A 15,360-nucleotide genomic window follows, 5' to 3' on the forward strand; every position below is an offset into this window, starting at 1 on the left:
TCGCACTGTTCAGCTTGAACTCAAGCCTCCATACTCCTACGACAAGTAATCACATGAAACAACCTTCTTAAGAATGACCACGACAGGGTTCAGGCATGGCAATAAGGAAGAGCTGGAAGATAGCTAGGATGGTGACGGGCATGGCGCAAGAATCGGCAGTTTGTAACGGAGGATGGGTTGTATGTATGATGTATGGTGTCGTCGAATACTTGCATAAGGAACCAGAAAGCATTATCGTTTTGGCTTGTTGAGTTGTTCTTTGTTAATACTTAGGTTGTTCTTTCCTTGACACTACTATAATACGTCTTGATGGCGATACAAGTAACATAAGAGACTCAGCTGCCAGGGAATGTTTCCGAGTAATACTCACCATGACATATGACCGGACTCCATAAGCATTTGCGTCTAGGCATGTGTATGACATGCAATAAACAGCTTTACAGAAAGACACGACCCTTTTGAGGAGGAGTTTGAGAGCTGCGTGCTCCCTGGACTTGCAACAAAGGTGTGTGAGACAGCATCCAGAACAAGGCAGCCTGAATAGCTAGCTACCTAGGTAGGTACCTAGGTAGATTGGCGGGCCATCCCTTTGTCAACGTCTTGGGGCATGCTCAGCGGGAGAGGACCTGCATAGCCTAAGGTAAAGCATCTGCTAGGTAATATATGCAGTACACGGTACAGCCTCACCAGAGGCAGTGTCAAAGAAGGCCCCTGCAGCTGAGTCGAATCAGCAATGCTTTGAAAGGCGTAATGCTATCCAATTTTCTATGAACCAGTCTAGTCAAAAACTTATCGTTCACTGAGGGAGAGCTTCCCTCGTCTCCTCCTCTCCCGCACTCACCTACTCACCTCACGGTAATCTTTCACATATCTCACTACTGTAAATCCGTCGTCACCCCAAGGTGCCGCCGCTGATGCTGATATCGCTAAAGCTCTTCAGTCGTCTCGAACTCATTCCTTCGGGCCATTCCTTCGACCAGTCACCATTGGGGAGGGAGGAAGAAAGCCCCTCTGTGACTTGCCTCCGCAAGCTCTCACCTCCAATGGCCTAGACGATCCCTGCCTTTTACCTTGCTTCTGAGCAAGCGACCCCACCCCACCAAGTCCACAGAGAGCTCCCCCAACGTGGGTCTGCCCTGGAAGCTGGAGGACAGATTCGCTGCCGGCTGCCCTATCAATCATCCCTCTGCAGAGCACGGCAGCAAGCTGCATACATACCTACACACCTACATACCTGTGCTGACTTGTCCTGTTGGTGCTGCATCCCTTTAGCAGAGCACCAGCAAAGGCACGGGCACAGGAGCAGCCAGCCGATCTGGCTTACCTCTTGTGTGTGCAGTAGGAGGTCAGGCAGGACAGAAGCGGCGTGCCCCTGGCCGTGACGGGTGGCCACTCACACCCGTCTGTACCTGTACCTGTGCCTCAATCTGTTAGGTACAGTAGTGAAGGCTACTTACTTTAACATCTCACCTACCCCCCTTTTTCCCTTGATATTCATCTGCGCCACGGTGCAATGAAGCTGCTCCCCTTTCGCAGAATGAAGTTCCTCCGGCGAAAGGACAAGCGAAAGGACGCCCAGGCCGCCTTCGAGAAGGGAGACCTCAGCAGCCAGCACCGTCAATTCGGAGGCTCCCCGCAATATCAAGTACAGTATAGCGGCCCGGGCCTCGGGCACGGCGGCTACAGCCGGGCACCGTCTAGGGCCTCAGCATGGCTCCTTGAACAGCTCCCCGGCCCCGTCCTCGAGCGCATATTCGCCTTCGTCTGCCCGCATACCCAGGATGAGACATACGAGACGCAGGAGCAGTCGTCGGTGGAGGATGCCTGCATGCTCTGCGACTTGCGCGACCTGGCGCACTGCGTGCAGGTGTGCAGGAGGTGGCGGAAGGCTGCTGTGAGAGTCCTGTAAGCTTTCTCTGACACCGCCAGCTCGACTACGGCCACGAGACCTTGACGTGTCGATTCTTTTCGTGCGAGACTGCTAACACGCGAAATACTCAGATATCATAGTATACGTATCGACTCGGTACATTATTGCGAACGCGAGGCTGTCCTCTCCGACAAGCGCAAGCGGCGAACCTTCTTTGACCGCAATGGCGAGCCAGAAGACACAGCGCAGGCACGGCTCAAGCTACTATGTCGAACCCTCCGCGAAGACCCTGCTCGTCTAGGACCTATAGTCGAGTACTTCAAGACACCCTATATGCTACGTGAGGCATCACAGGCGGATTTGGCCCGAACTATTGCTGTCCTACCAAACCTACGATATGTCGATCTCCCCGAGGGCCTCTATACGGACGAGGCTCCGTACATCACGCTCAGGCTAGAGATACAGGCGAGATGTCATAATCTGCGGAAGATGACCTATATGGCAGGCTCCGAAAAGAGCCTTGAAGCCTTGGCGAGCGGACGTATATGGAGAAACCTCGAGGTCCTTGATCTCGTCAGGATCAGTATGGATCCTACAATTATACTACACGGCCTATCCGTGTTAGGGAACCTCAGAGCCCTAAAGATTACCGAGTCTTCGGTGTTCACGGACGAAATTCTGGGACATGGCAATGAGATGTTGCCCCCATTTCCGCCTTTGGAGGAACTTATCTTGAACCAAGTGGCTGGTATCACAGCAATGGGTCTCAAGGTCTATCTCAGTCGACCGGATACGCAAAAAGCGCTGAAGGTCCTGACTTTGACGGCAACTGGCGTCAAGCCGTGGACACTTCAGGAGGTCTTGGCACAGGCGACCTCATTGAAGAGTCTCTCCATCAACGAGACTGTATCGGCCGCCCTTCCAACAGCAGCTGGTACAAGCCAGATCCCACCGCTCAATTCTTCGTCTTTACAAACGTTCCACTACGAAATTGTGCCCAAGCCTTCTTCAAGCCCGTACAAAGGCGTAGTCACATCATACTACAACTACCTCTCCGGATCCCTTTTGATGGGAGGTCTACCAAATCTCCGCGCTTTATATGTTCGAGATGCAAACTTCCCAGACACACTCCTCGGTCTACCACCGCCAGCTCCAGCTTTTGCTGACGGTGGCTACGCGCGGCCCGCGTCAAGCGGCTCATCCTCAGCGTTCTCATCTCAGATGTCGTATAACAGCCTTGGCCCAGCTCTGTCACCCGTAGGCTTTCTCTCACCAAATAACTCTCCGGGGTTCGCGCGCCCCTTGCCTCAAGCGCAGAACCAGAACATCAACCCGTTCCAGAGCCCACCGCAGTCGCCACCTTCGACAAAACCCTGGACACAGGGCCACAACCCACGGTTCAGCTCCAATAATCCCTTTGCGGCATTCGCCGGCCCCGGTGGTCCCTCCGGCCTGCCCCAGACGCTCGAAGTCTTCACAAAGGGCGACGATGAGCTGGACTGGAGCTTCGTCAAAGTTGAGCCTGGCCACGCGTCGACGAGCCGCAGGACCAATGCCGCGAGACCCGTCAGCAGCTACGGCCTTGACAATACGACCTTGGGCTGGAATTCTGGCGCGGGGGCCCGCAAGAGCGTCTTCATGGGCAACGGGGCCGGGGGCTTTCTCGCAGTGCCGGACCCGTCGCCAGGCGGAGCGGCCTGGAGGAGAAGTGATGCCCAGGATGAATGGCCGCGCCCGAAGAGCAGTGCTGGGGAGAAGAAGCGCGACAAGCTGGATCTATGGCGGTAGGGTGTCGCTCCTCAGACAGGATGCTCTCGGCAGACCCTTGAGCGTTTGACAAGGGAGCAGACAGAGGCCGCCGACATCAAGTTACGATGTTCACGGGATGTAACGGCTAGGGGAAAAAAATCTTTCTACGAGAGGGGTTCACGATGGATTGAAGGGATGATGTTCTGACTCGGGGCCAACCAATGCTGAGGTTCATGGCTGGCATATACGTTTCTCTATGGCATGTATTATACCCAAAATTGCTCGGTCTAGGGCGTACATATCTGATTTTCGGGGATGAATTGAATGATCAAGGCCAAAAGTCTTCTACTCGTGTGATAGTGGCGATAGGCAATTACTAATACTCTAGCCCTGACATACTAGCTAGCTTATATGGCAGGTATTCAACATTCAGCTCCGGCCATGCTTTCACCATCTCCTTCACTTAAGTGCTCATGGAATTCACATGGAAGGTCTGGTCGCTGAACACTCTGTGAGTGGCGCTGACTTTCGGTAGAAGTTATGTCTCTACTTCACGGCCCTTCCCCGCTACCTTGAGCTGGGCCGCATCTCCCATCAGGGGGTTGGGGGTCAAGCCTCGGCAAAATTAAAACCCTCTGCTTCTCCGCTTAGTGGGAATCCTTTAGTGATAATCGGGAAGTAATTTTCATCCACGACGATGACTCGGCGATAAGTCTTGCAATTTCGTTCTCACTTTCAGCTTTGCAGTTTTTGGAATGCGTGGATCCCAGACTCGTCATGGATACAGCTGATCCACATGACATCCTGTAACGCCTGGGAGATATCGTCCCATGACGCCTCGGGATCTACAGCAAGCTTCCACTTGGCACGTAGCCACGGCTCATCAGGCTCAAGCACCGAAATAGCACCCACAATAATGAGCCACGTAAGAAGCTCTTTCAGCTCGCGGGTATTTGGCTCCAACGTTTTGCACGAGGCCTGCATCTGCTTGGTCAGGTAGGCATAAGGCACTCGGCGCCCCGGTACGCGGAAGGTCGTTGACAGGAAAGCTAGCATTCCCAAGCGAAGGGTTTCGTCTGTCTCGTTATTGAGATTGGGCTTGATGCGCAGCAGGCGGAATTGTATGGAGCTGATCGCATCTTGAAACGTGTCTCCGCTAAGACGTGTGTTGTTTCTCGAATGATGGTTGATCAGGTTGGCTAGATGTCGAAGATCTTGGAAGACAATGGCTAGCCTCCGGTCTCGAAAGCAATGTGTGAACTTGTTGGTTGGAGGTGGGTCTGAGTGGATGATAACGGGCGGGTTTCTGTAGAAAGCATCCCATGATATGGGGCCGGTGTAGAAACGTGGCCGTTGCCCTGTGCTGAGAGCCCAGGACAGATCGAGCCGGTCGAGCTTGAAATGAAGTTTGGAGTTGAGGCGAAGGTGCTTGACACCCCCTCGAAGCCTAACTATCTGTTGTAGACCAGCGATGTGGGTGCTCGCAGCAGCGTAGTCTCCGAACACTCCAGCCATCAGGGCCAGTGTTAGAATGATGTACACTGTCGAGTCCACGAGATGTGCATCCTTCTCCGATAGTCTTTGGTTGAGAAGGGACAGAGTGCGACGAAGATGATGATGTGTAATATCAGTTGGCGGTCGTTGTAAAACATAATCGTCAACGGCTGAGATGGTCAGGAGGACAGAATGAAAGAAGGCATCATCGCAGCAAAGCCACTGGAGATACTCTCTCTTTTCGACCTTCTCGAACTCTATGCACTGATCTACAGGATACATCGTGTCCTTTATATTGTCGTATGTGAAGACTGACGGTAGTATCTGTTAGAGCCAAAGAGTTGACTATGGTCATAGGACACAGGGGTGACTTACACTTGTGGAGCAATTCCCGGGTATACCCATTGGGAGCCTCCACGAATTTGATTAGACCTATGTCAGAAACGGGAGCATGTAGTGACGGCAGCCATGCAATTGCTGTCAGGGCTTCAACGTCATCAAGAGAAGGCTTTTCCAGGTCATCGGACCACCACCTACTTTTCGCGTGGATGAGCTCTGATGCGCCCGACGAGGCCTGAGCCGTTTGTCGCTGGCGGGCTTCCCGGAGAGAGCGGCGCGAGTCTGCCCTCTTGTTTCTCCCTCTCATGCAGTGGCTGCGGATGACACTTCTGTCCGTTGCCTTGGGCTTGCCCAAGTCATCTGCCTGCACGAAGACGAACTTGGCCTCCGTTGACTCAGACATCGTCGTATTTCAGTGGCGGACCATTAGCAGGTTTGTTTGTACCTTTCCTAAATTGATCAGCAATCTGGCCCGAGGACTCCTGCATTCTATGTAAAGAATATGTAGTAAATTGAAAGACCGAGCACCGAAGTCATTGCCATGGTCTAAGTGTACGATCTTTAAGCACCAGGTTGCCTCCTCCATACGCTAACCCCAGAAGGGAATACATTTTGGTCAACTCCACTCTTTAGGCGGGCCAATTAGACACCCCACCGCGTGGATCGTCTCCGCCGAACCCGAACGGTCATGGATATGCCTGATATTGAAGCCAATCATTGTGCACCTCTCCTCCAGAATGCGGGTACTGCAGTAGTGCGATACTCTAATTCACCACTGTCCAATCAGAGGGATACAGAATCCTTGGGACTTGGAGAACGCATTTGGAAAGCAGGGGAGGTGTTTGTGTAAGTCAAGGCCACAGCATCATCCCAAAATGGCAGTTAGAGCATCAGGCAAGCCAATACCGGGAGCAGCTGTGCTGCTAGATTCAGAATACCATCTGGTCTTAAAAAGAAGGGAGATCTTCTCCCCTAGTTGTGTTATTCTTATAAGTAGGCCTTCTCTCCGGCTTTCCTAGATTCCAAGATGCAAGAACAGCTTTATACCTCCGCCAAACAGCCATGGCCTCCTTTGCCCTCCCTCCAGCCAGATTCACAAACTCTGGAGTTTTCGTGCAGACACAGATAAAAACGAAGTCAAAAGCTCCTCCAGAATCTACTTCTTTCGCGAATCATACGGCGATAATCACAGGAAGCAATGTCGGCATTGGCTTAGAGACATGTAGAGTGATGCTGGGGTATGGTCTCTCGCATCTTATCATGGGCGTCCGAACGGTAGCCAAAGGCGAGAAGGCTTCAGGATCATTACGACAAGCGTATCCCAAGGCAAGAATTGAGGTCTGGGCATTAGACATGGCATCCTACGATTCAGTGCAAGCTTTCGCCAAGCGTTGCGATGCACTCACCCGACTCGACACAGTCATACTCAACGCAGCGGTGTTTCAGGGCGACTTTGTCCTCAGTCCAGCGGGCCACGAGGAATCCTTCCAAGTGAACTATCTTTCCACAGCCTTGCTATCGATTTTGCTTCTCCCGATACTGAAGGCAAAGAGCCCACCTGGTACCCCCGGCCGCCTCACCATGGTGTCATCAGGGGTAGCACTCACTGCACAATTTCCAGACAACAAGACTATTCCCATTATCCCTTCATTTGACGTTTCGAAGAACTGGAATGTCGCAGCTGCCACTGTCCGCTACTCGACAACCAAACTTCTTGAGCTGGTTATCCTGCAGAAGCTCAGCGAGATCGTGTCACCCGACGACGTCATCATCACCGCTGTAGATCCTGGGTTCACTGGGGGTTCGGGATTGCACCGCAACCTCGCAGCACCTGCTCGAGCTATCTTTGGCTTAATCAAGATCTTTACAGCCCGGTCACCAAAGGAGGCCGCTTGGATATATCTGGATGCCGCTGCTGTGAGAGGCAAAGAGAGCCATGGTGGGTTCATAGTAAACTGGGACATATATCCGTGAGTTTGTTCGCTTCCTGATGGCATCTATACTTGATGATGTGTTAGCCCTTGCAATCGGTACTAATTCGGTGCTTCAGACTCCATCCTGCGATGTATACTCCTGAAGGGAAGCAAACCTCAGATAGACTCTGGGACGAGACTATGAAGGAGCTCGAATTCGCTGGAGCACCGGATATCCTTCGGTCCATCAGCCGACCGTGAAGATAATGGATTGTGTTTGATATTGATAATCCATGTCAGGAAACGAGTCTTGTGTATTTTAGGGTGCTGGACTAGACGATGCTGTTTATTTATACTGTGTCTGCCATAAGGTTAACTTACCTGATTGAATATTATTCATAACAGCCCTGAAATGAATTTCAGATATGGCCGACTATCATATTAGCTGATCCAACAATCAGTGAAAACCTGCCATCTTGATCGCCTTCCGGAGTCAAGGCTATCCTGTACCTCACTGCAGATTGATCAACTAAGGCAATCTGAAGCTACTTCATGATTTATTATGCGCTATTGTAGTACCTATCAAAGGCAGGCCAGTAGCTTAGTTACTGGATAGCCCTTTTTGGGTGAATTTCAATCAGAGTCTGTTGAATGGACAGGCACGGACAGGCATTTAGTGCAGAGTTTTTTTGGTCTAAACATGTTGGAAAGCACGATTCTCGTAGTAGCCTCCGATTGGGGTAACGGCGGAGAAGCTCACGAGTCATTACTGCGCAAAGGATGGAAGGACAGCTCATTGCATCACAGCTCTTTGAATGACAACTCATCGTTGCTACTCCCTATCTGTACCGATATTGAGGGCATATAAATAGACCAGCTTGGCATCACATTTAGAGAAACTATCTTGCCAGACCACAACGAAACTTCTCAAGTAGAACTTACAAAGGTCACACTAGGCTCTCCTTTACTGTTCAATTCTATCCAGACTGATAAAACTGGTGGTTTTCCATAACTTCTAGGCCACGATTCGTCTCTGAGGACGTCGTGGGGGACGTACAACTCTAGGGTCAGCATTTGATAGCTCTCTACAACCACCATCATGTGGAGTCAGACATTTCCATATCTGCTGTCTATCTCGGCATGCTACTTTTGTGCCGTGACCAGTACAGCAACTACTGTCCACCCAGATACTGCCAGAGGGAATGAATCACCAACCAGCGCTATAGAACTGGTTGCCAAGCGAGGCTATGAACTACAGTGCAGCTGTATCTCCAGGATTGGTGCCTGCCTTGCTAGCCATACAACCTGCGGCATCGTAGCATCAGATTGCCAGAATTTGTGCACTTGCGCGGCTGACGGCAGCGGGTATTCCTGCCGCGCCACCAGTCGATGCGCTGCGGAGGTCATTGGAGCCATTTGCGCGGCTGATTCGCCTGGGCATCGGACGAGGCGAGGGCTGACCTGTTATTGTAAATAACCACGAGCTTACGAAACCCCCGTCCTGAAGTATTCTCAGACAGGATCTATCGAGTTTGGACCGTGGCTAGCTCTAGACAATTGGTAGTTTGCAAATTCTACATAACATATTTGCAGAGAGACTGGTCTCTTTTGCTGCCGGGACTTGATCTGAGGTCACAAGTGAAGAAAGACCGAGGCATTTGATATGACAAGCTAAGTTCGTCTCAAGCTCTATTGAAACAGACATACACCGGAAGGCTTTCGGGTAGATGCTAGCGTGTCGGAACTGACGATGTTAATGTGGAGTGGGGAGCAAGGGGCCGCTTCGACAAGGGGAGCACATCGTTGTGGACTACCTAGGTAGCTAGACACATCAGATGATGCTATACCTGGAACGTGAGGGGATAATGTAATGGGTGACCGTTTTCTTTTGACACTGTGCTTGCCGTGATTTCGGACATCAATGACAGGTCCGATAATTAGGGACGGTGTGCGACAGCTCGCCATACAAGTCCGGATCCTTATTTCAGGGTCCAAAGCCCCAATTCTGGAGATCTACCACTCTCATATACAGTCATTCTGTCCTCACACGAACCATATTTGCCCAATGAGGTTGGTCATTCTCTTTAGGCGGAGGCTGTGTGATGAATTCGAAAATCCTTTCTAGCGCTCTTCACTATGTCGGTGAGATACGGGTATTGTAAGCCGGCGAGACCCGCTGACGATGGATTCTTACACGGATTAAGGCGAGGTCGAAAAGCCCAAGTAAGGCAAGTTGGCGGGAGGCTGATGTAGGTTGATGGAGCTGAGCGACGGCTGAAAACGTGGAGTGGCCATTTTTAGCCATACACCATGCCGCATCGGGGCGTAGCGCTGCAGATTTACTGGGGCCGAACCTTTTGCCATTGGCAAGAATGCGTGGCTTGCACTTTCCTCTCGCTCGTCGGCCGATGACGTTATGGGGGGAAACTGTGCCGTTCTGATCGTCTTGGAAAACAGAATAGTTCTTCTCCCAGTTTTGGCTGCTACAAACCGGTATCCCACCTGGGCCACCAGTGGGCACCGTTATCTTGGATCCTGAAATCCGCAAACGGCTGCACGATGACGGCTTGTACAGTTGCACTTTTGCATCATTTCTCGCCATCGAGCAAGTGCACAAGAAAGCTTGCCTTGTCACACCCACTATTCAGGATGCTCAATCAAGGATCTTGACCATGTTACATCGCAGTGGATACATAAGTCTGTTCTCACCGGCTTATCACTATCGCTGATATGTGACTTAAGGTTGTTCTGACACATCTAGAATGCTTCAGGTTGGGTTTTAAGAACCACGGATATCGATAGCGCCCGGTGTGTACGGGCCCGTGCCTACGGTGCAGCGGTCGGCTTGAGCAGCGAGTAGCTGACACGGGTCTGTCACAGAGTTGGGATGAACGCAACACAAAAATCGCCGACTTTGATGTTTCATACATCTCACTGGCTGAAAGCGGTGGGGTCGTGCCCCCTTGACCCAGGCCCTTCGGCAACATAGTTGACGAAACACATTCCAAGAGGGGGCTCTGCCAAGCACAGTCCACTCACACCAGACACTGCTCCAGGGTTGGCAAGTGCCAGCATCGGCTTCGTGCTTCGACACCAAGCGAAAAATAAGGGGAACTACTGCGAGATGCTCTGTCATCCCGTGCCATTGAGGCATCACGGGAAGCTGAATGTTGATGATGATAGACAGGAGATGTTAATGCATTCAGGAAAGTCGGTCTGATCACATCTCGACAATACCGCATGTACTAGGTAGGCTGTTAGACTGATAGGGATGGTGAGGGCTGCTTCAAACGATGATTTGCGGTTGCAGAACAGCCAGAGCACCCTACCGGCTGGAAGGTGGTGTGCTGTACTTGACGCAGACGAACTCACAGATTAGTCTTCGACAGTTATCCGAAGGAAGAAAAAATGACAGCCTACACACCGCTCACAATAGGTGGCAGTGTCCCAGCTCCTACAATGTATGTTGGCCGCTCTGAGTGGCCGGAACCCGACCAACTCATCTGCAACCACTTTAGGCCTCCTGATGCGCCTTTTCTCGCGATGATGTGCGTCCGGCTATCTTACTTGCTGACCAGGAGGCTTAGGGTAAGTAAGTCAAAGGGGAGGAAGCAACCCAACCCGGGACTGCGTTGCATCAGCAGCAGGAACAGAGCAACACCTGGTGGGCATGCAATCAATGCACAGTAATGTTGCCACACAGAAAACGTTGATCTCCAAGGAAAACGGCGGCACCAGCGGCACTCGGTGCGTTGAGCGACTCACAGAAGCAATTAAGCAAGTGAGGATAAATTACACGGTTGAGGGAAACAGCGGCCGAAGCCAAGTACGGACGGATGTCTGACCAGTGGCTGTACTCACCTCCAGAGTCTCGCAGGAGGCAGCACAGGTGGCCTCCCTTTGCCCGTGAAGCTCATTGAAGGAAATATCCGCCGCCAACAACGAAAGCTTCTGGTGTTGAATGCAAGCCGTAGGAGGGACAGAATCCGTTGTGCCTTTTCTTGCCGCATGAGGCTGCAAATGGTGGAATTCATGCTGAACAGTGACGATTCCGGCCGGATGCCCACTACGGCGTCAGGCTCCGAGACTCCAAATGTGGTGGTCCGACACGCATGCTTGGGCAATGCGACAGGGACAAGCCATCGAAAGTGCACCAGCACCTGGCTAGCTATTAGTCTGTCCGTGTCGCTTTTCCCACCGTCAAACCTAATCCTGTCAGGCCCGTCTAGATTCTGCGATCCGCTCCGTGCCTTACTCGAGTTCCTGACTGTCTCCCATCCCAAGTGCTCGACTTCTTCACGATCGCAGCCGAGTCATGGTGATAAAAAGTTAAATCGGCACGCTTGCACCGGCTGGCCCTCCAAGAGTTCAGGTTTGGGCGCAAATGATTGGTGAAGCCTCAAGATGCTCTCTTTTTGCCGCCCTGTCCTGCATCCAGATGCTCAGCCAGGCCAATCAAGCAAACTACGGCATCGACGCCAACGCGGGCGACGCCTTCGACTCGACTTGCTCCAACTGCGCCCTAGCCAATGAGCATCCAGACGACCCCTCGATGGACCCTGCAACCAGCACAGCACCACCCCCATGACAGCACCTATGCTCGCTATGCTAGTCTCGCCCCTGCTCCCTTGTCGCTAACCAGCCCCCCCTGGTCTGCGAAAACGGTGGGCAGGTATGGGGTCTGGGTTTGCTGGAAAAGCAGGAAACGCTGCAGCCTGTATCGTCTGGCAGGTTGGTATGGTATGACGAAACGAGTCAGGTCAACTTGAGAGGTCGAGGAATAAAAGGTGGTGGCTATGGTAGATTACAGGAATAGGCACACCCCTTCGTGATAGACTTGACCGCTACCTCTGTATGTATTCACAGTCTTTCTGAAGAAACATCCTTTTTCTTCTTCAGTAACTTCCACATCTCATTCATTTTCTCTGCCCTCGGTGCCAGTCAATTTCCACGCATTGCCAGCTCCCTAACTAGTTCAAGCTGCGTACAGGGTCACAACTCACTAACACCACAACCACGTCAAAGAAGGCCGGGGGCTGCATGGTTAAGCTGAAACACCGTTTGGGCCAACAATCGCTGTTCACTCAATCCGCCCAGACAAGCCTCTCGTTTTGTTCAGTGCTCTCAAAAGGAGCAGCTGTTCCTATCCCTCCTCCGTTACGCCAATCCCTAGGGAGATCTCTCGAACACAATACCCCAGCGTTATCCATAGTGCGCAACTAACGGCACGGAGTACGGAGGTACGTGAAGTCCAGGACAGAGTGATCAATCCCCTTGCAAGTCGCAACCCCTTCTTCTTCTCCAATACAACCCCAATTAAGGGCAACGCCGTGCGTGGCAGGCATGTGCATCTCGTGTACCAGGGGCCAGGACCTGGCTGGGTTATGCAGGCCCTCTGGACACAACCTTTCTTTCCCTCAACACCAGCCAACTCATTAAAATACCTTGCCTCCCACCTCGCCGTTGTTTCTGGCCTTTGCTTCCATTCCAAACGCCATAACCCCACTACAGATCGTGTGTGAACAAGAAAGCTCACATATTCCAACAGGCAACTAGTAGATTCACTTTGTGTGATCTGCATCAACGAGGGGTAGACATTGTCTCTTATATCCTCCCTAGCGAGGGCATAGGACACCACCACCCCTCTATTGATCGGCCATGTCTCTGGTAGACCAGTCTCCTGAAAGAAGGGAGGTGGGCCGTTCCAGCCACAACCACAAGGTCGAACAGACTTATAGAAACGCTTCTCCGGAGACATCAGAGTCGGCCCTCACTCACCACGAAACTTACGACGACGCTATTTTCGACGACTTCTTAGATATGGACCAAGACGCTCTTACACAGAACCCAAAGCAGGTCCAGCCTGTACCTGAGGTGCCAGCTCTACCAGAGAAGAGTGCTCTCAGGGCATCTCGACTGCTGGATAACCTGGTTGGTCTCAAGTTCGGCGGGTCCATTGAGACTACGAGCCTGACACAGACGACCCCTCATGATGCATATCTGTCCTCCGAAGAGGATGCCTCCTCATCGGCAGACGACTTTTCAGACTTCGACTATGACTCGAGCAGCGAAGACTGTAGATCACCGGTTTCAAGCAGGCGGAGCCACGAAGACACAGCTCGAGTGGTTTCTGTGGTGTTCTCTGGCAAGCCGTCCATCATCGACCTCTCCACCATTCGACGGTCAACTTCTCCCAATTCGATTGAGGCGAGGAGACAGAGCATCATTGGTACATCTCAGAGCGCCCCTACAATGATACGGAGGACTTCAACGTCGTCAACTTTTACCGACTCGCCAACGAAGCAACAGACTACAAGGACCAGTAGCATGCTCTCCAGCTTCATAACGAAGCAGAAGCCTCTCTTCCTCCAAATTGACCCGTACGCAAACGGAAGCACATACTCCCTCGATGTTCACAAGGAGGAGCAGGAGGAGCACGACCGACCTAAGACGCCGAAGACGCCCACAGCGATGTTCAAGAGCATGCAAAGGACCTTCACGCTCGCGAAAAAGCGCAGTAGGCCAATGTTGAACAACAGCTTCCATGCCACCGCATCGAAGGACGACATGGCGACGCCGATCTCACCCTCTAAGCTTGACCTTGCGGAACCTACACAAGAGGCCGAACTCGAGGAGACCGAGAAGCGCGCCTCGATACAGATACCTCAGCCACCAGTCACTTACAACGACATCATGCGGGCTGCCAAGAAGAATGCGCATGCAGCACCGCAGACGCCGACTACGCAGCCACAATCTCCCGAATCGCCTGCCTCGATCAAGCGAGGTATCTTGAACGGCTTCACAGCGAGGAGAAAGAGTATCAAACTCAACAGTAAACTGCTATAGGCACAGACAGCTGTGCACTACACTTTGCCTTGCAAATATCATTAGAGTTGGGCAACTTTTATTTTGGCGTTTCACAAGGCTGGGACATGATCGGCGTATCCGGCAATGGCATACCGGAATGGGGGAACGGCGCTGGATATTCACTCTTTTTCCAGTCATCATGAGGCGCACGGTGGCAATTTTGGAAGAGACGAAGCTGCAGATGGGAATATGTCAACTACGAATGACGGCTCCTGCGGGCTTGGGCCGCTATGGAGGAATGAGAATTACGGGATGGGCAAGGTCGTCAGCAGTACCTTACGAAGATATGATACCAAACTGCTTCAATTTCAATCTAAACATTTCATCATCATGATCAATACGCAGTTGAGAGCTGCCGTGCCATCACCATCCGTGCTACCCTGGTGATCACCAAGACTCCTCCACTCAAGCTACTAATCAGTAGGGAAGCTCGTGCCGCCACCCATGTCTTTCGTCTTGTGTGCTTTCTGGGCTTTACTCCTCTGTCCCCTGCATTGTTTCGATGTTTCTGGGATCTCAGCCACGCCCTCGGGGCCTTTTCAACTGATAAGCTCGTTGTTACAGACTTACAGATCCGTTTGACAAGATGTTTCGAGACTGCCTTTCCGCATCGATCTCAGCATCTGTGCGCCAGCTATAGCCCTGGTCTGCCTCCCACGGTGCTTACCAGGATCCTGTTACAGAGGCCTGTCCCAGCAAACGCACGTTAACGCTGGCATCCTGGACAACTGCACGCAATTAAGCAAAAACGTCAGGTTACGGATACACTCGGCCGGGCCGTTAAAGTGTAGGTCATGTTTTGTCACGTATCACAACGAAATGGCAAGAGAAAACGCCACCAAAAAGAAGAAAAGGTCTAAGACATAACGGCGAACACATTTTCTCCTTCTACTTGCATCACCCTCCAGCCGCTTTCCGTGCGCCTTCGTCAAGTTTGCAGTATATCATGTCCAATTTGTGCGATATGCCAGCCGGGAGAGCCTGGCCTTACAGTGGCCTAAGGCACAGTTACTTCAGTCCAAACACCCACCTCAGCAGCGCTAAGGCACGACTCACACGACAGACAGTAAGTCATAGGAGCGGGCAGATGCAGGAACAGGTCATTCATTTGCATTTGTCCACAAAAAA

At 51.9% G+C, this 15,360-nt stretch overlaps 4 protein-coding genes across 4 annotated transcripts; 3 read left to right on the forward strand and 1 right to left on the reverse strand.

Annotated features, from left to right (window-relative positions):
• Positions 1-1,513: 1,513 nt before the first annotated feature.
• UCRPA7_5829 (putative f-box domain-containing protein) lies at positions 1,514-3,658 on the forward strand (the record flags this gene model as incomplete). Its single annotated transcript, XM_007918373.1, has 3 exons — positions 1,514-1,645; positions 1,727-1,905; positions 2,002-3,658. The coding sequence occupies 3 exons, from the start codon at positions 1,514-1,516 to the stop codon at positions 3,656-3,658; spliced, it is 1,968 nt and encodes a 655-aa protein (XP_007916564.1).
• A 696-nt stretch (positions 3,659-4,354) lies between these two features.
• UCRPA7_5830 (hypothetical protein) lies at positions 4,355-5,518 on the reverse strand (the record flags this gene model as incomplete). The annotated part of the gene is made up of 2 exons (XM_007918374.1): positions 4,355-5,437; positions 5,489-5,518. The coding sequence occupies 2 exons, from the start codon at positions 5,516-5,518 to the stop codon at positions 4,355-4,357; spliced, it is 1,113 nt and encodes a 370-aa protein (XP_007916565.1).
• Positions 5,519-7,033: 1,515 nt separating this feature from the next.
• Positions 7,034-7,626, forward strand: UCRPA7_5831 (putative short-chain dehydrogenase reductase family protein; the record flags this gene model as incomplete). The annotated part of the gene is made up of 2 exons (XM_007918375.1): positions 7,034-7,422; positions 7,503-7,626. 2 exons carry the CDS (start codon positions 7,034-7,036, stop codon positions 7,624-7,626), a joined length of 513 nt encoding a protein of 170 aa, XP_007916566.1.
• Positions 7,627-13,185: 5,559 nt separating this feature from the next.
• Positions 13,186-14,211, forward strand: UCRPA7_5832 (hypothetical protein; the record flags this gene model as incomplete). The annotated part of the gene is made up of 1 exon (XM_007918376.1): positions 13,186-14,211. The coding sequence occupies one exon, from the start codon at positions 13,186-13,188 to the stop codon at positions 14,209-14,211; it is 1,026 nt and encodes a 341-aa protein (XP_007916567.1).
• Between the last annotated feature and the right edge of the window lie 1,149 nt (positions 14,212-15,360).

Source organism: Phaeoacremonium minimum, assembly GCF_000392275.1.
Source record: "Phaeoacremonium minimum UCRPA7 unplaced genomic scaffold PA7_03_scaffold_435, whole genome shotgun sequence".
NCBI lineage: Eukaryota > Fungi > Ascomycota > Sordariomycetes > Togniniales > Togniniaceae > Phaeoacremonium > Phaeoacremonium minimum.